Source organism: Cherax quadricarinatus, chromosome 4, assembly GCF_038502225.1.
Source record: "Cherax quadricarinatus isolate ZL_2023a chromosome 4, ASM3850222v1, whole genome shotgun sequence".
Classification (NCBI taxonomy): domain Eukaryota; kingdom Metazoa; phylum Arthropoda; class Malacostraca; order Decapoda; family Parastacidae; genus Cherax; species Cherax quadricarinatus.
The window spans coordinates 39,647,572-39,670,121 of NC_091295.1; the positions used below are offsets into that span (position 1 = coordinate 39,647,572).

Genomic DNA, 22,550 nt, shown 5'->3' on the forward strand with positions numbered 1-22,550 from the left:
TGAAGTCACTGCACCTGGTAGTAGAACTTGTGGAACGCCTCCATGAAGTCACTGCACCTGGTAGTAGAGCTTCTGGCACCACCTCCATGAAGTTACTGCACCTGGTAGTAGTGCTTTTAGTACCATTAAGTCAGTGCTCCAGGTTACTCTTGAAAGCAGTGTCGAGTTATTTCTCGTCTTGCAGGAGGGACGTCACCCTCGCCTCATCATCTCAAAGGTAAACAAACTGTTATGGATCTTGCATCATGCACCTCCAATATTGTTCTGCACCTTCCCTGCTGCCTTCCCCTGCTGCTCTACTCTCCCCTGCTGTTCTACCCACCACTGCTGCCCTCCCCTGATGCTTTACCCTGCTGTTGTACCCTCCCTTGCTGCTCTGCTTTCCTGTTCTACGCTCCCCAGCTACTCTGCTCTGTTGCTTTGCCCCCCCTGCAGCTCTACCCTACCCTGCTGCTCTACCCTCAATGCTTCTCTACCCTACCCTGCTGCTCTACCCTACCTTGCTGCTCTACCCTACCCTGCTGCTCTACCCTACCCTGCTGCTATACCCTACTCTGCTGCTATACTCTACCCCGCTGCTATACCCTCAATGCTTCTCTACCCTATCCTGCTGCTATACCCTACCCTGCTGCTATATCCTACTCTGCTGCTATACTCTACCCCGCTGCTATACCCTCAATGCTTCTCTACCCTACCCTGCTGCTATACCCTACCCTGCTGCTATACCCTACTCTGTTGCTCTACCTTACCCTGCTGCTATAATCTACCCTGCTGTTCTACCCAACCCTGTTGCCCTCCTCTTCTGCTCTATTCTTCTGTTCTATCATCCCCTACTGTTCTACTCTGCTGTTTTACCCTCCCCTGCTGCTTTACAATATTATGCTTCTATACTCTTCCCTGCTGCTCTACAATACCCTACTGCTATACCTTAGCCTGCTGTTCTACCCTACCTTGCTGCTATACCCTATCCTGCCGCTCTACCCTACACCGCTCATCTACTTTGTATTGCTATTCTACCCTACCCTGCTGCTCTACCTTACCCTGCTGCTATAGTCTATCCTGTTGCTATACCCTACACTGCTGCTCTACCCTACCCTGCTCTTATACCCTACCCTGTGGCTATACCCTACCCTGCTACTATAACCTACCCTGCTGCTATACCCTACCCTGTGGCTATACCCTACCCTGCTGCTATACCCTACCCTGAGGCTCTACCCTACCTGCTGCTATACCCTACCCTCTTCCTATACCATATCCTGCCGCTCTACCCTACACTGCTCATCTATTCTACCTTGCTGTTCTACCCTACTCTGCTGCTCTACTTTATCCTGCTGCTATTCCCTACCTTGCAGCTCTACTCTACCCTGTTCCTATGTCCTACCCTGTAGCTATACCCTACCCTGTTGCTATACCCTACCCTGCTACTATACCCTACCCTGCAACTGTACCCTACCCTGCTGCTATACCCTATCCTACAGCTCTACCCTACCCTACTGCTATACCATGTCCTGTTGCTCTACCCCACCCTGCTGCTGTACCTTACCCTGCTCCTTTACCTTACCCTGTTGCTATACCCTATCCTGCTTCTTTACCCTACCGTGCTGCTCTACCCTACCCTGCTGCTATACCCTTCCCTGTTGCTACACCCTACCCTGCTGCTCTACCCAACCCTGCTGCCAAACTCTACCCTGTTGCTATACCCTACACAGATGCTGCACCCTACCCTGCTGCTATACCCTAACCTACTGTTCTGTCATCCACTGCTGCCTTCCGCTGCTGCTCTATTCTCCCTTGCTGCTCTACCCTGCTGTTCTAACCTTCCCTGCTGCTCTACCCTGCTGCCCTACCCTGCTGCTCTACCCTCCTGTTCTACTATCCCCTGCTATTTTACTCTGCTGTTTTACCCACCCCTGCTGCTGTACCATGCCCTGCTGCTATACTCTACCCTCTTGCTCTAATTTAACCTATCGCTATTGCTATACCCTTCCCTGCTGTTCTACCCTACCCTGTTGCTATATCCTAACCTGCTGTTCTTCTCTACCCTGCTGCTCTACCCTACCCGGCAGCCATACCCTACATTGCTGCTATACCCTACCCTGCTGCTCTACCATATCCTGCTGCTATACCGTACCCAGCAGCTCTACCCTACCCTGCTACTATACCCTACTCTGAAACTATACCCTACCCTGCTACTATACCCTACCATGATGCCCTACCCTACCATGCTGCTATATCCTACCCTGCTGCTGGACCCTGCCCAGCTGCTGGACCCTGCTCTGCTGTTCTACCCTACCCTGCTGCTATACCCTACCCTGCTGCTATACCCTACCCTGCTGCTATACCCTACCCTGCTGCTATACCCTACCCTGATGCTATACCCTACCCTGATGCTGTACCCTACTCTGCTTCTATAGCCTACCCTGCTTTTATGCCCTACCATGTTGATCTACCCTACCCTGCTGCTGCACCCTACTCTGCTGTTATATCCTACCCTGCTGCTATACACTACCCTGCTGCTGTACCTTACCCTGCAGCTCTACCCTACCTTGCTGCTGCACAATACCCTCCTGCTATATCCAACCCTGTTGCTATACCCTACCCTACTGTTGTACCCTACCCTGCTACTATATCCTACCCTGCTGCTATATCCTACCCTGCTGCTATACGCTACCCTGCTGCTCTACCCTACCCTGCTCTTCTACCCTACCCTGCAGCTATACCCTACCATGCTGCTATAACCTACCATGCTGTTATAACCCACCCTGCTCCTGTACAGTACCCTACCCTGCTGCTGTACCCTACCCTGTTCCTGTATCCTATCTTGCTGCTATACCCTGCCCTGTTGCTCAACCTTGCTATTCTACCCTACCTTGTTGCTTGACCCTACCCTCCTGCTGTATCCTGCCCTGCTTCTCTACCCTACCCTTCTGCTGTACTCTACCCTGCAGCTCTACCCTAGCCTGATGCTGTATCCTACACTGCTACTGTACCTTACCATGCTGCTGTACTCTACCCTGCTGCTCTACCTTACCCTGCTGTTGTACTCCATCCTGCTGCTGTACAATATCCTACTGCTGTTCCCTACCCTGCTGCTGTATCCTACCCTGCTGCTGTACCCTACCTTGCTGCTGTACCCTACGCTGCTGCTCTACCCTACCCTGCTGCTGTATGCTACTCTGCTTCTGTACTCTACCCTGCTGCTGTACCCTACGCTACTGCTGCACTCTACCATGCTGCTGTACTCTACCCTGCTGCGGTACTGTACACTGTTGCTGTACCCTACCCTGTTGCTGTACCCTACTCTGCTGCTGTACCCTACCCTGCTGCTGTACCCTACCATGCTGCTGTACTCTACCCTCTTGCTGTACCCTACTCTGCTGCTGTATCCTACCCTGCTGCTGTAATCAACCCTGCTGGTGTACTCTACCTTCCTGCTACTCTGCCCTACCCTTCTACGTTACCCTACCCTGCTACTCTGCCCTACCCTTCTACGTTACCCTACCCTGCTGCTATGCCTTACCCTGCTGCTATATCCTACCCTGCTGTTCTACCCTACGCTGATGTTCTACCTGCTGCTACTCCCTAATCTGCTGTTCTACCTTACTTTACTTTACCCATCCGTGCTGTTGTATTCTACCCTGCTACTCTACCCTACCCTGCTGTTCTACCCAACTCTGCTACTCTACCATTCCTTGCTACTCTGCCCTACCCTTCTACGTTACCCTATCCTGCTGCTATACCCTACCCTGCTGCTATATCCTACCCTGCTCCTATATCCTACCCTGCTGTTGTACACTAACCTGGTGTTCTAACCTACCCTGCTGCTATACCCTTCCCTGCTGTTCTACCCATCCTGCTGCTATACCCTACCCTGCTGTTATACCCTGCTCTGCTACTATACCCTACCTTGCTGCTATACCCTACCCTGCTGCTATACCCTACCCTGCTGCTATATCCTACCCTGCTGTTATACCCTACCCTGCTGCTATATCCTACCCTGCTGTTATACCCTTCCCTGCTGCTATATCCTACCCTGCTGCTATACCCTTCCCTGCTGTTCTACCCTACCCTGCTGCTATACCTTACCCTACTGCTATACCCTACCCTGCTGCTATACCCTACCCTGCTGCTATACCCTACCCTGCTGCTATATCCTACCCTGCTGTTCTACCCTATCCTGCTGTTATACCTTACCCTATTGCTATAACCTACCCTGCTGCTATATCCTACCCTGCTGTTGTACCCTGCTGCTATATCCTACCCTGCTGTTGTACCCTGCTGCTATATCCTACCCTGCTGTTGTACCCTGCTGCTATATCCTACACTTCTGCTATACCCTTCCCTGCTGTTCTACCCTATCATGCTGTTATACCCTACTCTGTTGCTCTACTTTACCCTGCTGCTCTACCCTACCCTGCTGCTCTACCCTACTCTGTTGCTCTACTTTACCCTGCTACTCTACCCTACCCTTCAGCTCTACCCTACCCTACTGCTCTATCCTCCCTTGATGCTCCATCCTACCCTACTGCTCTATCCTCCCTTGATGCTCCATCCTACCCTACTGCTCTATCCTCCCTAGATGCTCCATGCTACCCTACTGCTCTATCCTCCCTTGATGCTCCATCCTACCCTACTGCTCTATCCTCCCTAGATGCTCCATCCTACCCTACTGCTCTATCCTCCCTTGATGCTCCATCCTACCCTACTGCTCTATCCTCCCTAGATGCTCCATCCTACCCTACTGCTCTATCCTCCCTTGATGCTCCATCCTATCCTACTGCTCTATCCTCCCTTGATGCTCCATCCTACCCTACTGCTCTATCCTCCCTTGATGCTCCATCCTACCCTACTGCTCTATCCTCCCTAGATGCTCCATCCTACCCTACTGCTCTATCCTCCCTTGATGCTCCATCCTACCCTACTGCTCTATCCTCCCTTGATGCTCCATCCTACCCTACTGCTCTATCCTCCCTTGATGCTCCATCCTACCCTACTGCTCTATCCTCCCTAGATGCTCCATCCTACCCTACTGCTCTATCCTCCCTTGTCTTGCTGCTGTATCCTGCTCTGCTTTCATCACCTACCAATAGGACTCCACGTTTGCTAGGAAGTACTAGGTTTCCAGGTAAGGTACGAGTTGCTAGGCCTCTACGTGCTCTATGTAAGACAGTGGGCAAATAGATATTCAACTTCCTAACAAATGAAACACACGAATTAATATTAAATATAATATAGCCAGGAGCTGCTACAATGAAGAGTGGTGTCCCACAAGGCACAGTACTCTCACCACTTCTCTTTCTCCTTCTCATACGTGACACAGAGACATCGACCATAGCACTATATCATCCTCAGCAGTTGGTATGAGAGTGACATCTATAGAGGATACAGCAAGTCTTCAAGGTGATATCAACCAAGTCTTCCGCTGGGCTACTGACAACTATGTGATGTCCAGTGAGGACAATTTCTGTTGCTGTGTTACTGAAGAATGGAGGAAATAAAAGAAGATCGGAGAACAAGATAAACCTGAATCACTCAGTAGAACGTAAGTCCAATGTGAGAGATCTGGGAGTGAAAATGTCAGAATATCTCACCTCCAAGAAATACAATAATGTTGTTATCGCAGTTGCAAGGAAAATGATAACGTGAATAACAAGAACTTTCAAAACAAGAGAAGCCAAGCTAATGATGACACTCTTCAGGTCACTCGTTCTCTCTTCACTGGAATATTGCTGTATACTAACAGCCTCCTTCAACACAGGCTGAATTACAGAGCTGGAAAATGTACATGGAACTTTCACAGCTCGTATAAACTCAGTCAAGTATCTAAATTAGTGAGTGCTTGAAGACCCGCGAACCGTACTCGTTAGAACGCAGGTGAAAAAGATACATCATAATCTACACCCGGAAGATACTGGTCTCAAATCTGCACTCCGAAATTACTACTTATATACACAAAAGACTCGGTAGGCGGTGCAGGATACCTCCGTGAAAAACAGAAAGAGAGAGAGAGAGAGAGAGAGAGAGAGAGAGAGAGAGAGAGAGAGAGAGAGAGAGAGAGAGAGAGAGAGAGAGAGAGAGAGAGAGAGAGAGAGGGAGAGAGAGAGAGCAAGTGTTAAGAGACCACGACTCTTCAACGCCCTCCCTTCATGAAGAAGAGGGATCACAAACAAACTCCTGGCTGTCTTCAGGAGGGAACTCGACAGATTCCTTCAAAAACAGTTCCTGATCAGCAGGTCTGTGGTGCATACGCTGGTCTGCGTGATCAATCAGGCCAGTAACCAGGAGGCATGGTCTGGGACCGGGTCCCGGGGGCGGTGACCTCAGGAAGCATCTACCGGTAACCTTTAAGTAGTGCTACATAACTCCAGGTGTGCTAGGATCTATGACTCAAGTTGTGCTAGGATCTGCTAGGACTCCAAGTGTGTTGGATCTGCTAGGACTCCAGGTGTGTTGGATCTATGACCCAGGTGTGCTAAGATCTGCTAGAACTTCAGGTGAGCTAGGATCTGTGACTCCAGTTGTTCTAGGACTCCTGGTGTGTTAGGTACTGCTAGAATATTAGGTGTCTAAGAACGGCTAGGATACCAGGTGTGCTAGGAAGTGCTAGAACACTAAGTGTGATAGGAAGTGCTGGAACACCCAGGGTGTGCTAGGAACTGCTAGGACCGCAGCTAGGAACTAACAGTGACCTGTTCTTCGATCTATTTGTTTGTGCACGTGGAGAGTTGATCCCCTTTAGTCCAGCTGGGCGGGCCCCTGTGTTCCCCCTCCCCTCCCCCTGGGGGAGGGGGGTTCAGGGAGAGTCCCAGGTGAGTGTTGGGTGTGTCCACTTCCTTCACCCTGGGGGAGACCCAGGTGAGTGTTGGGTGTGTCCACTTCCTTTACCCTGGGGGAGACCCAGGTGAGTGTTTGGTGTGTCCACTTCCTTCACCCTGGGGGAGACCCAGGTGAGTGTTGGGTGTGTCCACTTCCTTCACCCTGGGGGAGACCCAGGTGAATGTTGGGTGTGTCCACTTCCTTCACCCTGGGGAGACCCAGGTGAGTGTTTGGTGTGTCCACTTCCTTCACCCTGGGGGAGATCCATGTGAGTGTTGGGTGTGTCCACTTAGTTCACCCTGGGGGAGACCCAGGTGAGTGTTGGGTGTGTTCACTTCCTTCACCCTGTGGGAGACCCAGGTGAGTGTTGGGTGTGTCCGCTTCCTTCACCCTGGGTGAGACCCAGGTGAGTGTTGGGTGTGTCCACTTCCTTCACCCTGGGGGAGACCCAGGTGAGTGTTGAGTATGTCCGCTTCCTTCACCCTAGGGGAGACCCAGGTGAGTGTTGGGTGAGTCCGCTTCCTTCACCCTGGGGGAAACCCAGGTGAATGTTGGGTGTGTCCGCTTCCTTCACCCTGGGGGAGACCCAGGTGAGTGTTGAGTGTGTCCGCTTCCTTCACCCTGGGGGAGACCCAGGTGAGTGTTGGGTGTGTCCACTTCCTTCACCCTGGGGGAGACCCAGATGAGTGTTGGGTGTATCCTCTTCCGTAACCCTTGGGGGGACCCAGGTAAGTGTTGGGTGTGTCCACTTCCTTCACCCTGGGGGAGACCCAGGTGAGTGTTCGGTGTGTCCACTTCCTTCACCCTGGGGGAGACCCAGATGAGTGTTGGGTATATCCTCTTCCGTCACCCTGGGGGGGACCCAGGTAAGTGTTGGGTGTGTCCACTTCCTTCACACTGGGGGAGACCCAGGTGAGTGTTCGGTGTGTCCGCTTCCTTCACCCTGGGGAGACCCAGGTGAGTGTTGGGTGTATCCGCTTCCTTCACCCTGGGGGAGACCCAGGTGAATGTTTGGTGTGTCCGCTTCCTTCACCCTGGGGGAGACCCAGGTGAGTGTTGGGTGTATCCGCTTCCTTCACCCTGGGGGAGACCCAGGTGAGTGTTGGGTGTGCCCACTTCCTTCACCCTGGGGGAGACCCAGGTGAGTGTTGGGTGTGTCCGCTTTCTTCACCCTGGGGGAGACCCAGGTGAGTGTTGGGTGTATCCGCTTCCTTCACCCTGGGGGAGACCCAGGTGAATGTTTGGTGTGTCCGCTTCCTTCACCCTGGGGGAGACCCAGGTGAGTGTTGGGTGTATCCGCTTCCTTCACCCTGGGGGAGACCCAGGTGAGTGTTGGGTGTGCCCACTTCCTTCACCCTGGGGGAGACCCAGGTGAGTGTTGGGTGTGTCCGCTTCCTTCACCCTGGGGGAGACCCAGGTGAGTGTTGGGTGTGTCCGTTTCCTTCACCCTGGGGAGACCCAGGTGAGTGTTGGGTGTATCCGCTTCCTTCACCCTGGGGGAGACCCAGGTGAATGTTTGGTGTGTCCGCTTCCTTCACCCTGGGGGAGACCCAGGTGAGTGTTGGGTGTATCCGCTTCCTTCACCCTGGGGGAGACCCAGATGAGTGTTGGGTGTGTCCACTTCTTTCACCCTGTGGGAGACCCAGGTGAGTGTTCGGTGTGTCCGCTTCCTTCACCCTGGGGGAGACCCAGGTGAGTGTTGGGTGTGTCCACTTCCTTCACCCTGGGGGAGACCCAGGTGAGTGTTAGGTGTGTCCACTTCCTTCATCCTGGGGGAGACCCAGGTGAGTGTTGGGTGTGTCCACTTCCTTCACCCTGGGGGAGACCCAGGTGAGTGTTGGGTGTATCCGCTTCCTTCACCCTGGGGGAGACCCAGGTGAGTGTTGGGTGTGTCCACTTCCTTCACCCTGGGGGAGACCCAAGTGAGTGTTGGGTGTGTCCGCTTCCTTCACCCTGGGGGAGACCCAGGTGAGTGTTGGGTGTATCCGCTTCCTTCACCCTGGGGGAGACCCAGGTGAGTGTTGGGTGTGTCCGCTTCCTTCACCCTGGGGGAGACCCAAGTGAGTGTTGGGTGTGTCCGCTTCCTTCACCCTGGGGGAGACCCAAGTGAGTGTTGGGTGTGTCCGCTTCCTTCACCCTGGGGGAGACCCAGGTGAGTGTTGGGTGTGTCCGCTTCTTTCACCCTGTGGGAGACCCAGGTGAGTGTTGGGTGTGTCCGCTTCTTTCACCCTGGGGAGAGATCACTTCCTCCCCTGAGGGGAGGAAGTGCACAAGAAAGCGAATTTATATAATATAATATATATATATATATATATATATATATATATATATATATATATATATATATATATATATATATATATATATATATATATATATATATATATATATATATATATACATATATTATTGTAACAACGAGCAAGTGGTATTTAATCAATAACAAACTGCGGCTAGCCGGAGGATCGAACCCGTGTTGGTTTAGCCCGACTCGTGGGAAGATTATTATTATAATCAAGGGATAAGCGCTAAACCCGGTGGATTATACAGCGCCTGGGGGGGATGTGGAAGGCATTCAGCCTTAATTCGGGGAACTGGAGCACAGATTCAATTCCCTAAATCAAGAGCCCCTCACCAACATCAAGGAACCTTCCTTGAGGCCTCGTGGGAAGAGAGTGAAAATTCACGACGCTCTAAACCACTAGACCATACAGTCCTATAAACAACATGAGCCTAGCGAACTAGGCTCGCTTCATGTTGCGACAACATACCACGGTGTGGTTGCCTCAACATTGATTTCATTCTACTCCCGTTTGGTCGTGAATTTTTGTTCTCTTCCCACAAGGCGGGCTAAACCTACACGGGTTTGATCCCCCGGCTAGCCGCAGTTTGTTATTGATTAAATACCACTTCTTCGTGGTTACAATATTATATATGTATATATGTATATATATATATATATATATATATATATATATATATATATATATATATATATATATGTATGTATATATATATATATAATAACGGTCCGTGGGTGATCACGTCATCATCCCTTGAGTCTTTAAGGCGCGGTCTTGAAGGTGGAACTGGTCCCCGGGCTGAGCAGGTAGCACCCACACCACGCCCACCGCTAACCCACCCACCCACCACACCTGCCCACCACCGGCTTCCACCCGGTCTACACAGAGAAAGCCCGTTTATACACAGAGAAAGCAGCTTTGTACACAAAGAAATCAAATTCATAAACAAAGAAAGAATATCTACAAAATATTGACACATTTAGAATCCCACTTTCTCTACATCAGAATTCCACTTCGTGTTCATCAGAAGCGCAACTGCGTGATCAACAGTCATAAAATGACGTGTTTACCAGCAGTCACTGTGACACAAGACTTCCACTGCTGGTCACTCATCGCTGTTTACCAGCAGTCACTGTGACACAAGACTTCCACTGCTGGTCACTCATCGCTGTTTACCAGCAGTCACTGTGACACAAGACTTCCTGCTGCTGGTCACTCATCGCTGTTTACCAGCAGTCACTGTGACACAAGACTTCCGCTGCTGGTCACTCATCGCTGTTTACCAGCAGTCACTGTGACACAAGACTTCCACTGCTGGTCACTCATCGCTGTTTACCAGCAGTCACTGTGACACAAGACTTCCTGCTGCTGGTCACTCATCGCTGTTTACCAGCAGTCACTGTGACACAAGACTTCCGCTGCTGGTCACTCATCGCTGTTTACCAGCAGTCACTGTGACACAAGACTTCCACTGCTGGTCACTCATCGCTGTTTACCAGCAGTCACTGTGACACAAGACTTCCTGCTGCTGGTCACTCATCGCTGTTTACCAGCAGTCACTGTGACACAAGACTTCCGCTGCTGGTCACTCATCGCTGTTTACCAGCAGTCACTGTGACACAAGACTTCCACTGCTGGTCACTCATCGCTGTTTACCAGCAGTCACTGTGACACAAGACTTCCTGCTGCTGGTCACTCATCGCTGTTTACCAGCAGTCACTGTGACACAAGACTTCCGCTGCTGGTCACTCATCGCTGTTTACCAGCAGTCACTGTGACACAAGACTTCCACTGCTGGTCACTCATCGCTGTTTACCAGCAGTCACTGTGACACAAGACTTCCTGCTGCTGGTCACTCATCGCTGTTTACCAGCAGTCACTGTGACACAAGACTTCCGCTGCTGGTCACTCATCGCTGTTTACCAGCAGTCACTGTGACACAAGACTTCCGCTGCTGGTCACTCATCGCTGTTTACCAGCAGTCACTGTGACACAAGACTTCCACTGCTGGTCACTCATCGCTGTTTACCAGCAGTCACTGTGACACAAGACTTCCGCTGCTGGTCACTCATCGCTGTTTACCAGCAGTCACTGTGACACAAGACTTCCTGCTGCTGGTCACTCATCGCTGTTTACCAGCAGTCACTGTGACTCAAGACTTCCTGCTGCTGGTCACTCATCGCTGTTTACCAGCAGTCACTGTGACACAAGACTTCCGCTGCTGGTCACTCTTCCTGTTTACCAGCAGTCACTGTGACACAAGACTTCCGCTGCTGGTCAATCATCGCTGTTTACCAGCAGTCACTGTGACACAAGACTTCCGCTGCTGGTCACTCATCGCTGTTTACCAGCAGTCACTGTGACACAAGACTTCCTGCTGCTGGTCACTCATCGCTGTTTACCAGCAGTCACTGTGACACAAGACTTCCGCTGCTGGTCACTCATGGCTGTTTACCAGCAGTCACTGTGACACAAGACTTCCTGCTGCTGGTCACTCATCGCTGTTTACCAGCAGTCACTGTGACACAAGACTTCCTGCTGCTGGTCACTCATCGCTGTTTACCAGCAGTCACTGTGACACAAGACTTCCGCTGCTGGTCACTCATCGCTGTTTACCAGCAGTCACTGTGACACAAGACTTCCTGCTGCTGGTCACTCATCGCTGTTTACCAGCAGTCACTGTAACACAAGACTTCCGCTGCTGGTCACTCATGGCTGTTTACCAGCAGTCACTGTGACACAGGACTTCCTGCTGCTGGTCACTCATCGCTGTTTACCAGCTGTCACTGTGACACAGGACTTCCTGCTGCTGGTCACTCATCGCTGTTTACCAGCAGTCACTGTAACACAAGACTTCCGCTGCTGGTCACTCATGGCTGTTTACCAGCAGTCACTGTGACACAAGACTTCCTGCTGCTGGTCACTCATCGCTGTTTACCAGCAGTCACTGTGACACAAGACTTCCTGCTGCTGGTCACTCTTCCCTGTTTACCAGCAGTCACTGTGACACAAGACTTCCGCTGCTGGTCACTCATCGCTGTTTACCAGCAGTCACTGTGACACAAGACTTCCTGCTGCTGGTCACTCATCGCTGTTTACCAGCAGTCACTGTGACACAAGACTTCCTGCTGCTGGTCACTCATCGCTGTTTACCAGCAGTCACTGTGACACAAGACTTCCGCTGCTGGTCACTCATCGCTGTTTACCAGCAGTCACTGTGACACAAGACTTCCGCTGCTGGTCACTCATCGCTGTTTACCAGCAGTCACTGTAACACAAGACTTCCTGCTGCTGGTCACTCATCGCTGTTTACCAGCAGTCACTGTGACACAAGACTTCCTGCTGCTGGTCACTCATCTCTGTTTACCAGCAGTCACTGTGACACAAGACTTCCTGCTGCTGGTCACTCATCTCTGTTTACCAGCAGTCACTGTGACACAAGACTTCCTGCTGCTGGTCACTCATCTCTGTTTACCAGCAGTCACTGTGACACAAGACTTCCTGCTGCTGGTCACTCATCTCTGTTTACCAGCAGTCACTGTGACACAAGACTTCCTGCTGCTGGTCACTCATCTCTGTTTACCAGCAGTCACTGTGACACAGGACTTAAGCTGCTGGTCACTCATTGCTGTTTACCAGCAGTCACTGTGACACAAGACTTCCGCTGCTTGTCACTCATCGCTGTTTACCAGCAGCCACTGTGACACAAGACTTCCGCTGCTGGTCACTCATCGCTGTTTACCAGCAGTCACTGTGACACAAGACTTCCGCTGCTGGTCACTCATCGCTGTTTACCAGCAGTCACTGTGACACAAGACTTCCGCTGCTGGTCACTCATCTCTGTTTACCAGCAGTCACTGTGACACAAGACTTCCGCTGCTGGTCACTCATCTCTGTTTACCAGCAGTCACTGTGACACAAGACTTCCGCTGCTGGTCACTCATCGCTGTTTACCAGCAGTCACTGTGACACAAGACTTCCTGCTGCTGGTCACTCATCTCTGTTTACCAGCAGTCACTGTGACACAAGACTTCCGCTGCTGGTCACTCATCTCTGTTTACCAGCAGTCACTGTGACACAAGACTTCCGCTGCTGGTCACTCATCGCTGTTTACCAGCAGTCACTGTGACACAAGACTTCCTGCTGCTGGTCACTCATCGCTGTTTACCAGCAGTCACTGTGACACAAGACTTCCTGCTGCTGGTCACTCATCGCTGTTTACCAGCAGTCACTGTGACATAAGACTTCCGCTGCTGGTCACTCATTGCTGTTTACCAGCAGTCAATGTGACACAAGGCTTCCGCTGCTGGTCACTCATTGCTGTTTACCAGCAGTCACTGTGACACAGGACTTCCGCTGCTGGTCACTCATCGCTGTTTACCAGCAGTCACTGTGACACAAGGCTTCCGCTGCTGGTCACTCATTGCTGTTTACCAGCAGTCACTGTGACACAAGGCTTCCGCTGCTGGTCACTCATCGCTGTTTACCAGCAGTCACTGTGACACAAGACTTCCTGCTGCTGGTCACTCATCGCTGTTTACCAGCAGTCACTGTGACACAAGACTTCCTGCTGCTGGTCACTCATCGCTGTTCACCAGCAGTCACTGTAACACAAGACTTCCTGCTGCTGGTCACTCATCGCTGTTTACCAGCAGTCACTGTGACACAAGACTTCCTGCTGCTGGTCACTCATCTCTGTTTACCAGCAGTCACTGTGACACAGGACTTCCTGCTGCTGGTCACTCATCGCTGTTTACCAGCAGTCACTGTGACACAGGACTTCCTGCTGCTGGTCACTCATCGCTGTTTACCAGCAGTCACTGTGACACAGGACTTCCTGCTGCTGGTCACTCATCGCTGTTTACCAGCAGTCACTGTGACACAGGACTTCCTGCTGCTGGTCACTCATCGCTGTTTACCAGCAGTCACTGTGACACAAGACTTCCTGCTGCTGGTCACTCATCGCTGTTTACCAGCAGTCACTGTGACACAGGACTTCCGCTGCTGGTCACTCATCGCTGTTTACCAGCAGTCACTGTGACACAGGACTTCCTGCTGCTGGTCACTCATCGCTGTTTACCAGCAGTCACTGTGACACAAGACTTCCTGCTGCTGGTCACTCATCGCTGTTTACCAGCAGTCACTGTGACACAAGACTTCCGCTGCTGGTCACTCATGGCTGTTTACCAGCAGTCACTGTGACACAAGACTTCCGCTGCTGGTCACTCATCGCTGTTTACCAGCAGCCACTGTGACACAAGACTTCCTGCTGCTGGTCACTCATCTCTGTTTACCAGCAGTCACTGTGACACAGGACTTCCGCTGCTGGTCACTCATCGCTGTTTACCAGCAGTCACTGTGACACAAGACTTCCGCTGCTGGTCACTCATCGCTGTTTACCAGCAGTCACTGTGACACAAGGGTTCCGCTGCTGGTCACTCATCGCTGTTTACCAGCAGTCACTGTGACACAAGACTTCCTGCTGCTGGTCACTAATCGCTGTTTACCAGCAGTCACTGTGACACAAGACTTCCGCTGCTGGTCACTCATCGCTGTTTACCAGCAGTCACTGTGACACAGGACTTCCGCTGTTGGTCACTCATCGCTGTTTACCAGCAGTCACTGTAACACAAGACTTCCGCTGCTGGTCACTCATCGCTGTTTACCAGCAGTCACTGTAACACAAGACTTCCTGCTGCTGGTCACTCATCGCTGTTTACCAGCAGTCACTGTGACACAAGACTTCCGCTGCTGGTCACTCATCGCTGTTTACCAGCAGTCACTGTGACACAAGACTTCCTGCTGCTGGTCACTCATCGCTGTTTACCAGCAGTCACTGTAACACAATCTTCCTGCTGCTGGTCACTCATCGCTGTTTACCAGCAGTCACTGTGACACAGGACTTCCGCTGCTGGTCACTCTTCGCTGTTTGCCAGCAGTCACTGTGACACAAGACTTCCTGCTGCTGGTCACTCATCGCTGTTTACCAGCAGTCACTGTGACACAAGACTTCCTGCTGCTGGTCACTCATCGCTGTTTGCCAGCAGTCACTGTGACTCAAGACTTCCTGCTGCTGGTCACTCATCGCTGTTTACCAGCAGTCACTGTGACACAAGACTTCCTGCTGCTGGTCACTCATCGCTGTTTACCAGCAGTCACTGTGACACAAGACTTCCGCTGCTGGCCACTCATCGCTGTTTACCAGCAGTCACTGTGACACAAGACTTCCGCTGCTGGCCACTCATCGCTGTTTACCAGCTGTCACTGTGACACAAGACTTCCGCTGCTGGTCACTCATCGCTGTTTGCCAGCAGTCACTGTGACACAAGACTTCCGCTGCTGGCCACTCATCGCTGTTTACCAGCAGTCACTGTGACACAAGACTTCCGCTGCTGGTCACTCATCGCTGTTTGCCAGCAGTCACTGTGACTCAAGACTTCCTGCTGCTGGTCACTCATCGCTGTTTACCAGCAGTCACTGTGACACAAGACTTCCTGCTGCTGGTCACTCATCTCTGTTTACCAGCAGTCACTGTAACACAAGACTTCCGCTGGTCACTCATCGCTGTTTACCAGCAGTCACTGTAACACGACTTCCTTCTGCTGGACTCTCATCCCTGGTGTTGTGCTCTGCTGTCACTTGCACCCTTTTGAAAAGGTCCTCTCGTTGCTGCCAAAAGGCTCTTAGTCCAAGGAAGTGGTGCCACATTCCTGTTCCTCGGACGGTTACAAAGCCATGGGCTGCATTTGCACGGTTTTAAAATCTGAGGTTGGAGTGTTGAAGGAGGAAATCCTGCTTTTCCAGAAGGAGATTAAGAGGCTGAAGGTCCACCTCAATGGGTCTGGGAGTGAGTGTGAGGTGGCTGGAGTGGTTGAGAGGAATGAGGCTTCTAGCAGTGAGGTGCAGTCTGTCACTCGCTGCGAGGAGGCTGTAGGCGGGATGGTAGTAACGGCTACCAGCAGTGGGGTGCAGTCCAGCACCTGCTACAATTGGCGAGTGGTTCCTAGTAATGGGAGGAGGATCAAAATAAGGAAAGTTAAGAGTGGAGATTTGAAGGTAGGAAATCGCTTCTCTGTTCTTCAGGATGAATGTACTTCAGTGGCCAGTGAAGGGAAGGGCACTACTGTCCCTGCTGATAAAGGTAAGCGCATTCTTGTGGTTGGTGACTCTCAGGTAAGATATATGGACCGTGCTTTCTGTAATAGGAATAAGAAGGTGAGAGATAGAGTGTGCTTTCCTGGAGCTGGTGTTGGTGACATAGTAACAGGTTGGATAATATCATGTCAGGTAATGGGAACAAGCCCATTATCTGTCTCGGTGCTGGTGGAAATGATATTGGGAAGGGTAGGAGAGAAGAGCTGCTAGATAAGTACAGGTCAGCTATAGATTTAATTAAGTCTAAGGGAGGGGTCCCAATCATATGTAGCATCTTGCCTAGAAGGGGAGTGGGCGATGAATGGGTGTCTAGGGCAATTGGTGTAAATTGCTGGCTAGACAGATACTGCAAGGAACTTGCAATCCCAATCATTGACAACTGGGACAACTTTTATGGCAAACATGATATGTATGCAAGGGTACATCTCTCTGGGCCAGGGGTGGTAGCACTTGGAAACTCGATTGAGAGGGCCATTGCTGAAATGCCTAAGATTTTAAACTGATAGAAGATAGAGGTATGGGTGTGTGTGGGAAACAGGCAGGTTGCAACACTAGGGTTGAAAACAGTAAATGTATAAAAGACATTCATCATGAAGTTATGAAGACAATAGATCAGGTCAGCAAACAAAGGGGGACAGCAGAGGGCAGCGAGGGACTAGCTCCCTTAAAGTTTACTATACTAATAGCAGGAGTGTAAGAAACAAGATAGATGAGCTAAGATTAATTGCAAGTGCAAGAAACTTAGATATTATTGCTATAACAGAGACCTGGCTCAATCTGAAAGATACAGAGATGCCTTCTGAATGTCACATACAAGGCTATAAATTATTCCACACTGACAGGGTCAACAGGAAGGGTGCTGGAGTAGCGATGTATGTCAGAGACCATTTAAATTGTCGTGTTAGACAAGATATAAAATTAGAAGCTTCATCCACTGAATCTGTTTAGTTGCAGCTTCTCGAGGGCCGTGAAAAACTAATTTTGGGTGTGATTTACAGGGTCCCAAATCTTGATAGGGAGTGCAGTAAACTTCTATGGGACGAAATTCGTAAGGCATCTACATACGAAAATGTTGTGCTAATGGGAGATTTCAACTATAGACAGATTGACTGGAGCAATTTGACAGGAAATTTAGAGTCAGCTGACTTTCTTGATACGATTCAGGATTGTATTTTAAAACAGTTTGTGACAGAACCAACTAGAGGAAATAACCTGCATGACTTGGTTCTTGCCAGCAGGGAAACACTAATTAATAATCTTGAGGTTAATGATGAGCTTGGGGAAAGTGATCACAAATCACCCAGTTTTAATATATCATGGAATTCTCCTAATAATGGCAATCACGTCTCTGTCCCTGACTTCCACTTGGCTGATTTCATAGGACCGAAAAATTACTTGGGTGGGCTGAACTGGAATGATCTGACTATGGGTCAGGTAGGTGGTGATGATTGCCGATATGATGTTTTCCAGGGCATAGTTCTAGCTAGACAACTTAGTTCCAAATAGGGAAATCAGATCAAACAAAAATGATCCTAAATGGATGAACAATAGATTAAAACATCTAATTAGTCAAAGGAGAGGCATCTATAGGCAACTCAAAAGAGGAGAAGGGCAATTAAGAAATCAATATATTCAGTTAAAGAGAGAAATAAAAAAGGGAATAAGGAAAACAAAAAGAGATTGAGGTTAAAGTTGCAAGAGAATCGAAGACTAACCCAAAAGGATTATTTCAGGTATATAGAAGTAAGATCAGGGACAAGATAGGCCCACTCAAAAGTTACTCGGTTCAGCTCACTGACAGTGATAAGGAAATGTGTAGAATTTTTAACGCATACTTCCTCTCAGTTTTTACACAGGAAGATACTAGCGATATCCCAGAAATAATAAATTATGTAGATCAAGACGATAATAAACTATTCACGATTAGGGTCACAAGTGACATGGTCCTTAGGCAAATAGATAAATTAAAACCTAACAAATCCCCAGGTCCTGATGAACTGTTTGCAAGGGTTCTAAAGGAATGTAAAGAGGAGCTTAGCACACCTTTGGCTAATCTTTTCAACATATCACTACAGACTGGCATGGTGCCAGATAAGTGGAAAATGGCAAATGTGATACCAATTTTCAAAGCAGGTGACAGGTCCTTAGCTTCGAACTATAGACCAATAAGCCTAACCTCCATAGTGGGAAAATTTATGGAATCAATAATTGCCGAGGCAGTTCGTAGCCACATTGAAAAGCATAAATTAATCAACGAATCTCAGCACGGTTTTACAAAGGGGCGTTCCTGCCTTACGAATTTATTAACTTTTTTCACTAAGGTATTTGAGGAGGTAGATCATGGTAATGAATATGATATTGTGTATATGGACTTCAGTAAGGCTTTAGACAGGGTCCCACATCAGAGACTATTGAGGAAAATTAAGGCACATGGAATAGGAGGAGAATTTTTTTCCTGGATAGAGGCATGGTTGACAAATAGGCAGCAGAGAGTTTGCATAAATAGGAAGAAATCAGAGTGGGGAAGCGTCACGAGCGGTGTTCCACAGGGGTCAGTGTTGGGCCCCTGTTGTTCAAAAGCTACAGAAACGACATAGATGAGGGCATAAAGAGCGACATAAGCAAGTTTGCCGATGGCGCCAAAATAGGCCGTCGAATTCATTCTGACGAGGACATTAGAGCACTCTAGGAAGATTTGAATAGACTGATGCAATGGTCGGAGAAGTGGCAGATGCAGTTTAATATAGACAAATGCAAAGTTCTAAATGTTGGACAGGACCATAACCATGCCACATATAAACTAAATAATGTAGATTTTAATATTACGGATTGCGAAAAAGATTTAGGAGTTCTAGTTAGCAGTAATCTGAAACCAAGACAACAGTGCGTAAGTGTTCGCAATAACGCTAACAGAATCCTTGGCTTCATATCAAGAAGCCTAAATAATAGGAGTCCTCAGGTTGTTCTTCAACTCTATATATCCTTGGTTAGGCCTCATTTAGACTATGCTGCTCAGTTCTGGTCACCGTATTACAGAATGGATATAAATGCTCTGGAAAACATACAAAGGAGGATGACAAAGTTGATCCCATGTATCAGAAACCTTCCCTATGAGGATAGACTGAGGGCCCTGAATCTGCACTCTCTAAAAAGGCGTAGAATTAGGGGGGATTTGATTGAGGTGTATAAATGGAAGACAGGAATAAAGAAAGGGGATGTAAATAGCGTGCTGAAAATATCTAGCCTAGACAGGACTCGCAGCAATGGTTTTAAGTTGGAAAAATTCAGATTCAGGAAGGATATAGGAAAGCACTGATTTGGTAATAGAGTTGTGGATGAGTGGAACAAACTCCCGAGTACAGTTATAGAGGCTAAAATGTTGTGTAGTTTTAAAAATAGGTTAGATAAATACATGAGTGGGTGTGAGTGGGTGTGAGTTGGACCTGATTAGCTTGTGCTACTAGGTCAGTTGTCGTGTTCCTTCCTTAAGTGAATGTGACCTGACCTGACTAGGTTGGGTGCATTGGCTTAAGCCGGTAGGAGACTTGGACCTGCCTCGCATGGGCCAGTAGGCCTGCTGCAGTGTTCCTTCTTTCTTATGTACTTATGTTCTTAAGTTTCCCATGACCCAGGCGCTGTAGCACCCCTACAGAGTTACCGCTTGTACATGAATATAATAATAATAGTAATAAGAATAAGAATATAATAATAATAATAATAATAATAATAATAATAATAATAATAATAATAATAATAATAATAATAATAATAACAATAATAATAATAACAATAATAATAATAATTGCTGAGATAACCCGGGATGCTAGAATGTTTGTATCTGGATTACTGGATTGAGGATTAAGCCTCTATCACGCGGTAGGCCTACTGAGAGAGGCTAGAGAAAGACTGGCTATTATCACTGCAGTAGGCCTACTGTGCCAGGATCGGGAGGTGTACTATTAACACTGCAGCAGATCTACAGGCCTGGTAAACTAACCGTGAGAACAACATGCTGACAATATCGATATTGCTTCCCCAGGAGAAGAGGTGGCGGCCTACTGGTACAGCAGTGTGAGACAGTACAAGTTCAACAAGCCACAGAATGTTCTGCAAGCCAGTCAGGGTAAGCCAGCCGAAGTAATTAAATCAGGGTGAATAAGCCAGCCAAGTAAGCCAGGGTGAGTAACCCAGTGAGGGTGAGTAAGTCAGTCAGGGCGAGTAAGCCAGTCAGGGTGAGTAAAACAGCCAGGGTAAGTAAGCCAGCCAGGGTGAGTAACCCAGCCAGAGTGAATAAGCCAGTCAGGGTGAGTAAGCCAGTCAGGGTGAGTAAGCCAGTCAGGATAAGTAAGTCAGCCAGGGTGAGTAAGCCAGCCAGAGTGAATAAGCCAGTCAGGTTGAGTAAGCCAGTCAGGGTGAGTAAACCAGTCAGGGTGAGTAAGCCAGTCAGAGTAAGTAAGTCAGCCATGGAGAGTAAGTCAGTCAGGGGGAGTAAGCCAGCCAGGGTGAGTAAGCCAGTCAGGGTGAGTAAGCCAGTCAGGGTGAATAAGCCAGTCAGGGTAAGTCAGTCAGGGTGAGTAAGCCAGTGAGGGTGAGTAAGCCAGTGAGGGTGAGTAAACCAGTCAGAGTGAGTAAGGCAGTCGGGGTGAGTAATCTAGTGAGGGTGAATAAGCCAGCCAGGGTGAGTAAGCCAGTCAGGGTGAGTAATCCAGTGAGGGTGAATAAGCCAGCCAGGGTGAGTAAGCCAGGCAGGGTGAGTAAGCCAGTCAGGGTGAGTAAGCCAGTCAGGGTGAGTAAACCAGCCAGAGTGAATAAGCCAGTCAGGGTGAGTAAGCCAGCCAGGGTGAGTAAGCCAGTCAGGGTGAGTAAGCCAGACAGGGTGAGTAAGCCAGACAGAGTGAGTAAGCCAGCCAGGGTGAATAAGCCAGTCAGGGTGAGTAAGCCAGTCAGAGTGAGTAAGGCAGACAGGGTGAGTAATCCAGCCAGGGTGAGTAAGCCAGTCAGGGTGAGCAAGCCAGCTAGGGTGAGCAAACCAGCCAGAGTGAGTAAGCCAGTCAGGGTGAGTAAGCCAGCTAGGGCGAGTAAGCCAGCCAGGGTGAGTAAGCCTTTCAGGGTGAGTAACTCAGTCAGGGTTTGTAAGCCAGTCAGGGTGAGTAAGCCAGCCAGGGTGAGTAAGTCAGCCAGGGTGAGTAAGCCAGTCAGGGTGAGTAAGCCAGTCAGGGTGAGTAAGCCAGTTAGGGTGAGTAAGCCAGCCAGGGTGAGTAAGCCAGCCAGGGTGAGTAAGCCAGCCAGGGTGAGTAAGCCAGTCAGGGTGAGTAAGCCAGCCAGGGTGAGTAAGCCAGCCAGGGTGAGTAAGCCAGCCAGGGTGAGTAAACCAACCAGGGTGAGTAAGCCAGTCAGGGCGAGTAAGCCAGCCAGGGTGAGTAAGCCAGCCAGGGTGAGTATGGGTGGTAGTGTTATGTATGAGTGGCGGTGTTATATATCGGTGGTGGTGTTATATATGGGTAGTGGTGTTATGTATGAGTGGTGGTGTTATTTATGGGTAGTGGTGTTATGTATGAGTGGTGGTGTTATTTATGGGTGGTGGTGTTATGTATGAGTGGTGGTGTTATTTATGGGTGGTGGTGTTATGTATGAGTGGTGGTGTTATTTATGGGTGGTGGTGTTATGTATGAGTGGTGGTGTTATTTATGGGTGGTGGTGTTATGTATGAGTGGTGGTGTTATTTATGGGTGGTGGTGTTATATATATGGGTGGTGGAGTTATGTATGTGTGGATGTTTGTGGTGGTGTTAGGTGGTGGTGGTGTTAGGTGGTGGTGGTGTTAGCGTAGTGTAAGATAAACGAAACTCTTTCACTCTTACTTTCCACTCTTAACTTCCACTCTTAACTTCCACTCTTAACTTCCACTCTTAACTTCCTCTCGTACCTTCCACTCTTAACTTCCTCTCTTACCTTCCACTCTGAACTTCCACTCTTAACTTCCACTCTTAACTTCCACTCTTAACTTCCACTCTTAACTTCCACTCTTACTTTCTACTCTTAACTTCCACTCTTAACTTCCACTCTTAACTTCCACTCTTAACTTCCACTCTTACCTTCCACTCTTAACTTCCACTCTTACCTTCCACTCTTAACTTCCACTCTTACTTTCTACTCTTAACTTCCACTCTTAACTTCCACTCTTAACTTCCACTCTTAACTTCCACTCTTAACTTCCACTCTTATCTTCCACTCTTAACTTCCACTCTTATCTTCCACTCTTAACTTCCACTCTTAA

General features: G+C 49.3%; 1 protein-coding gene across 1 annotated transcript in view; it reads left to right on the forward strand.

Moving 5' to 3' along the window:
- Positions 1-22,550, forward strand: part of LOC128684568 (uncharacterized) — a 247,377-nt gene that overhangs the window by 219,064 nt on the left and 5,763 nt on the right. Inside the window, exons 6-7 of the mRNA XM_070095846.1 lie at positions 185-217; positions 20,314-20,397. Coding sequence (XP_069951947.1) covers positions 185-217; positions 20,314-20,397 — 117 coding nt within the window. The remainder of the gene's footprint in view (positions 1-184; positions 218-20,313; positions 20,398-22,550) is intronic.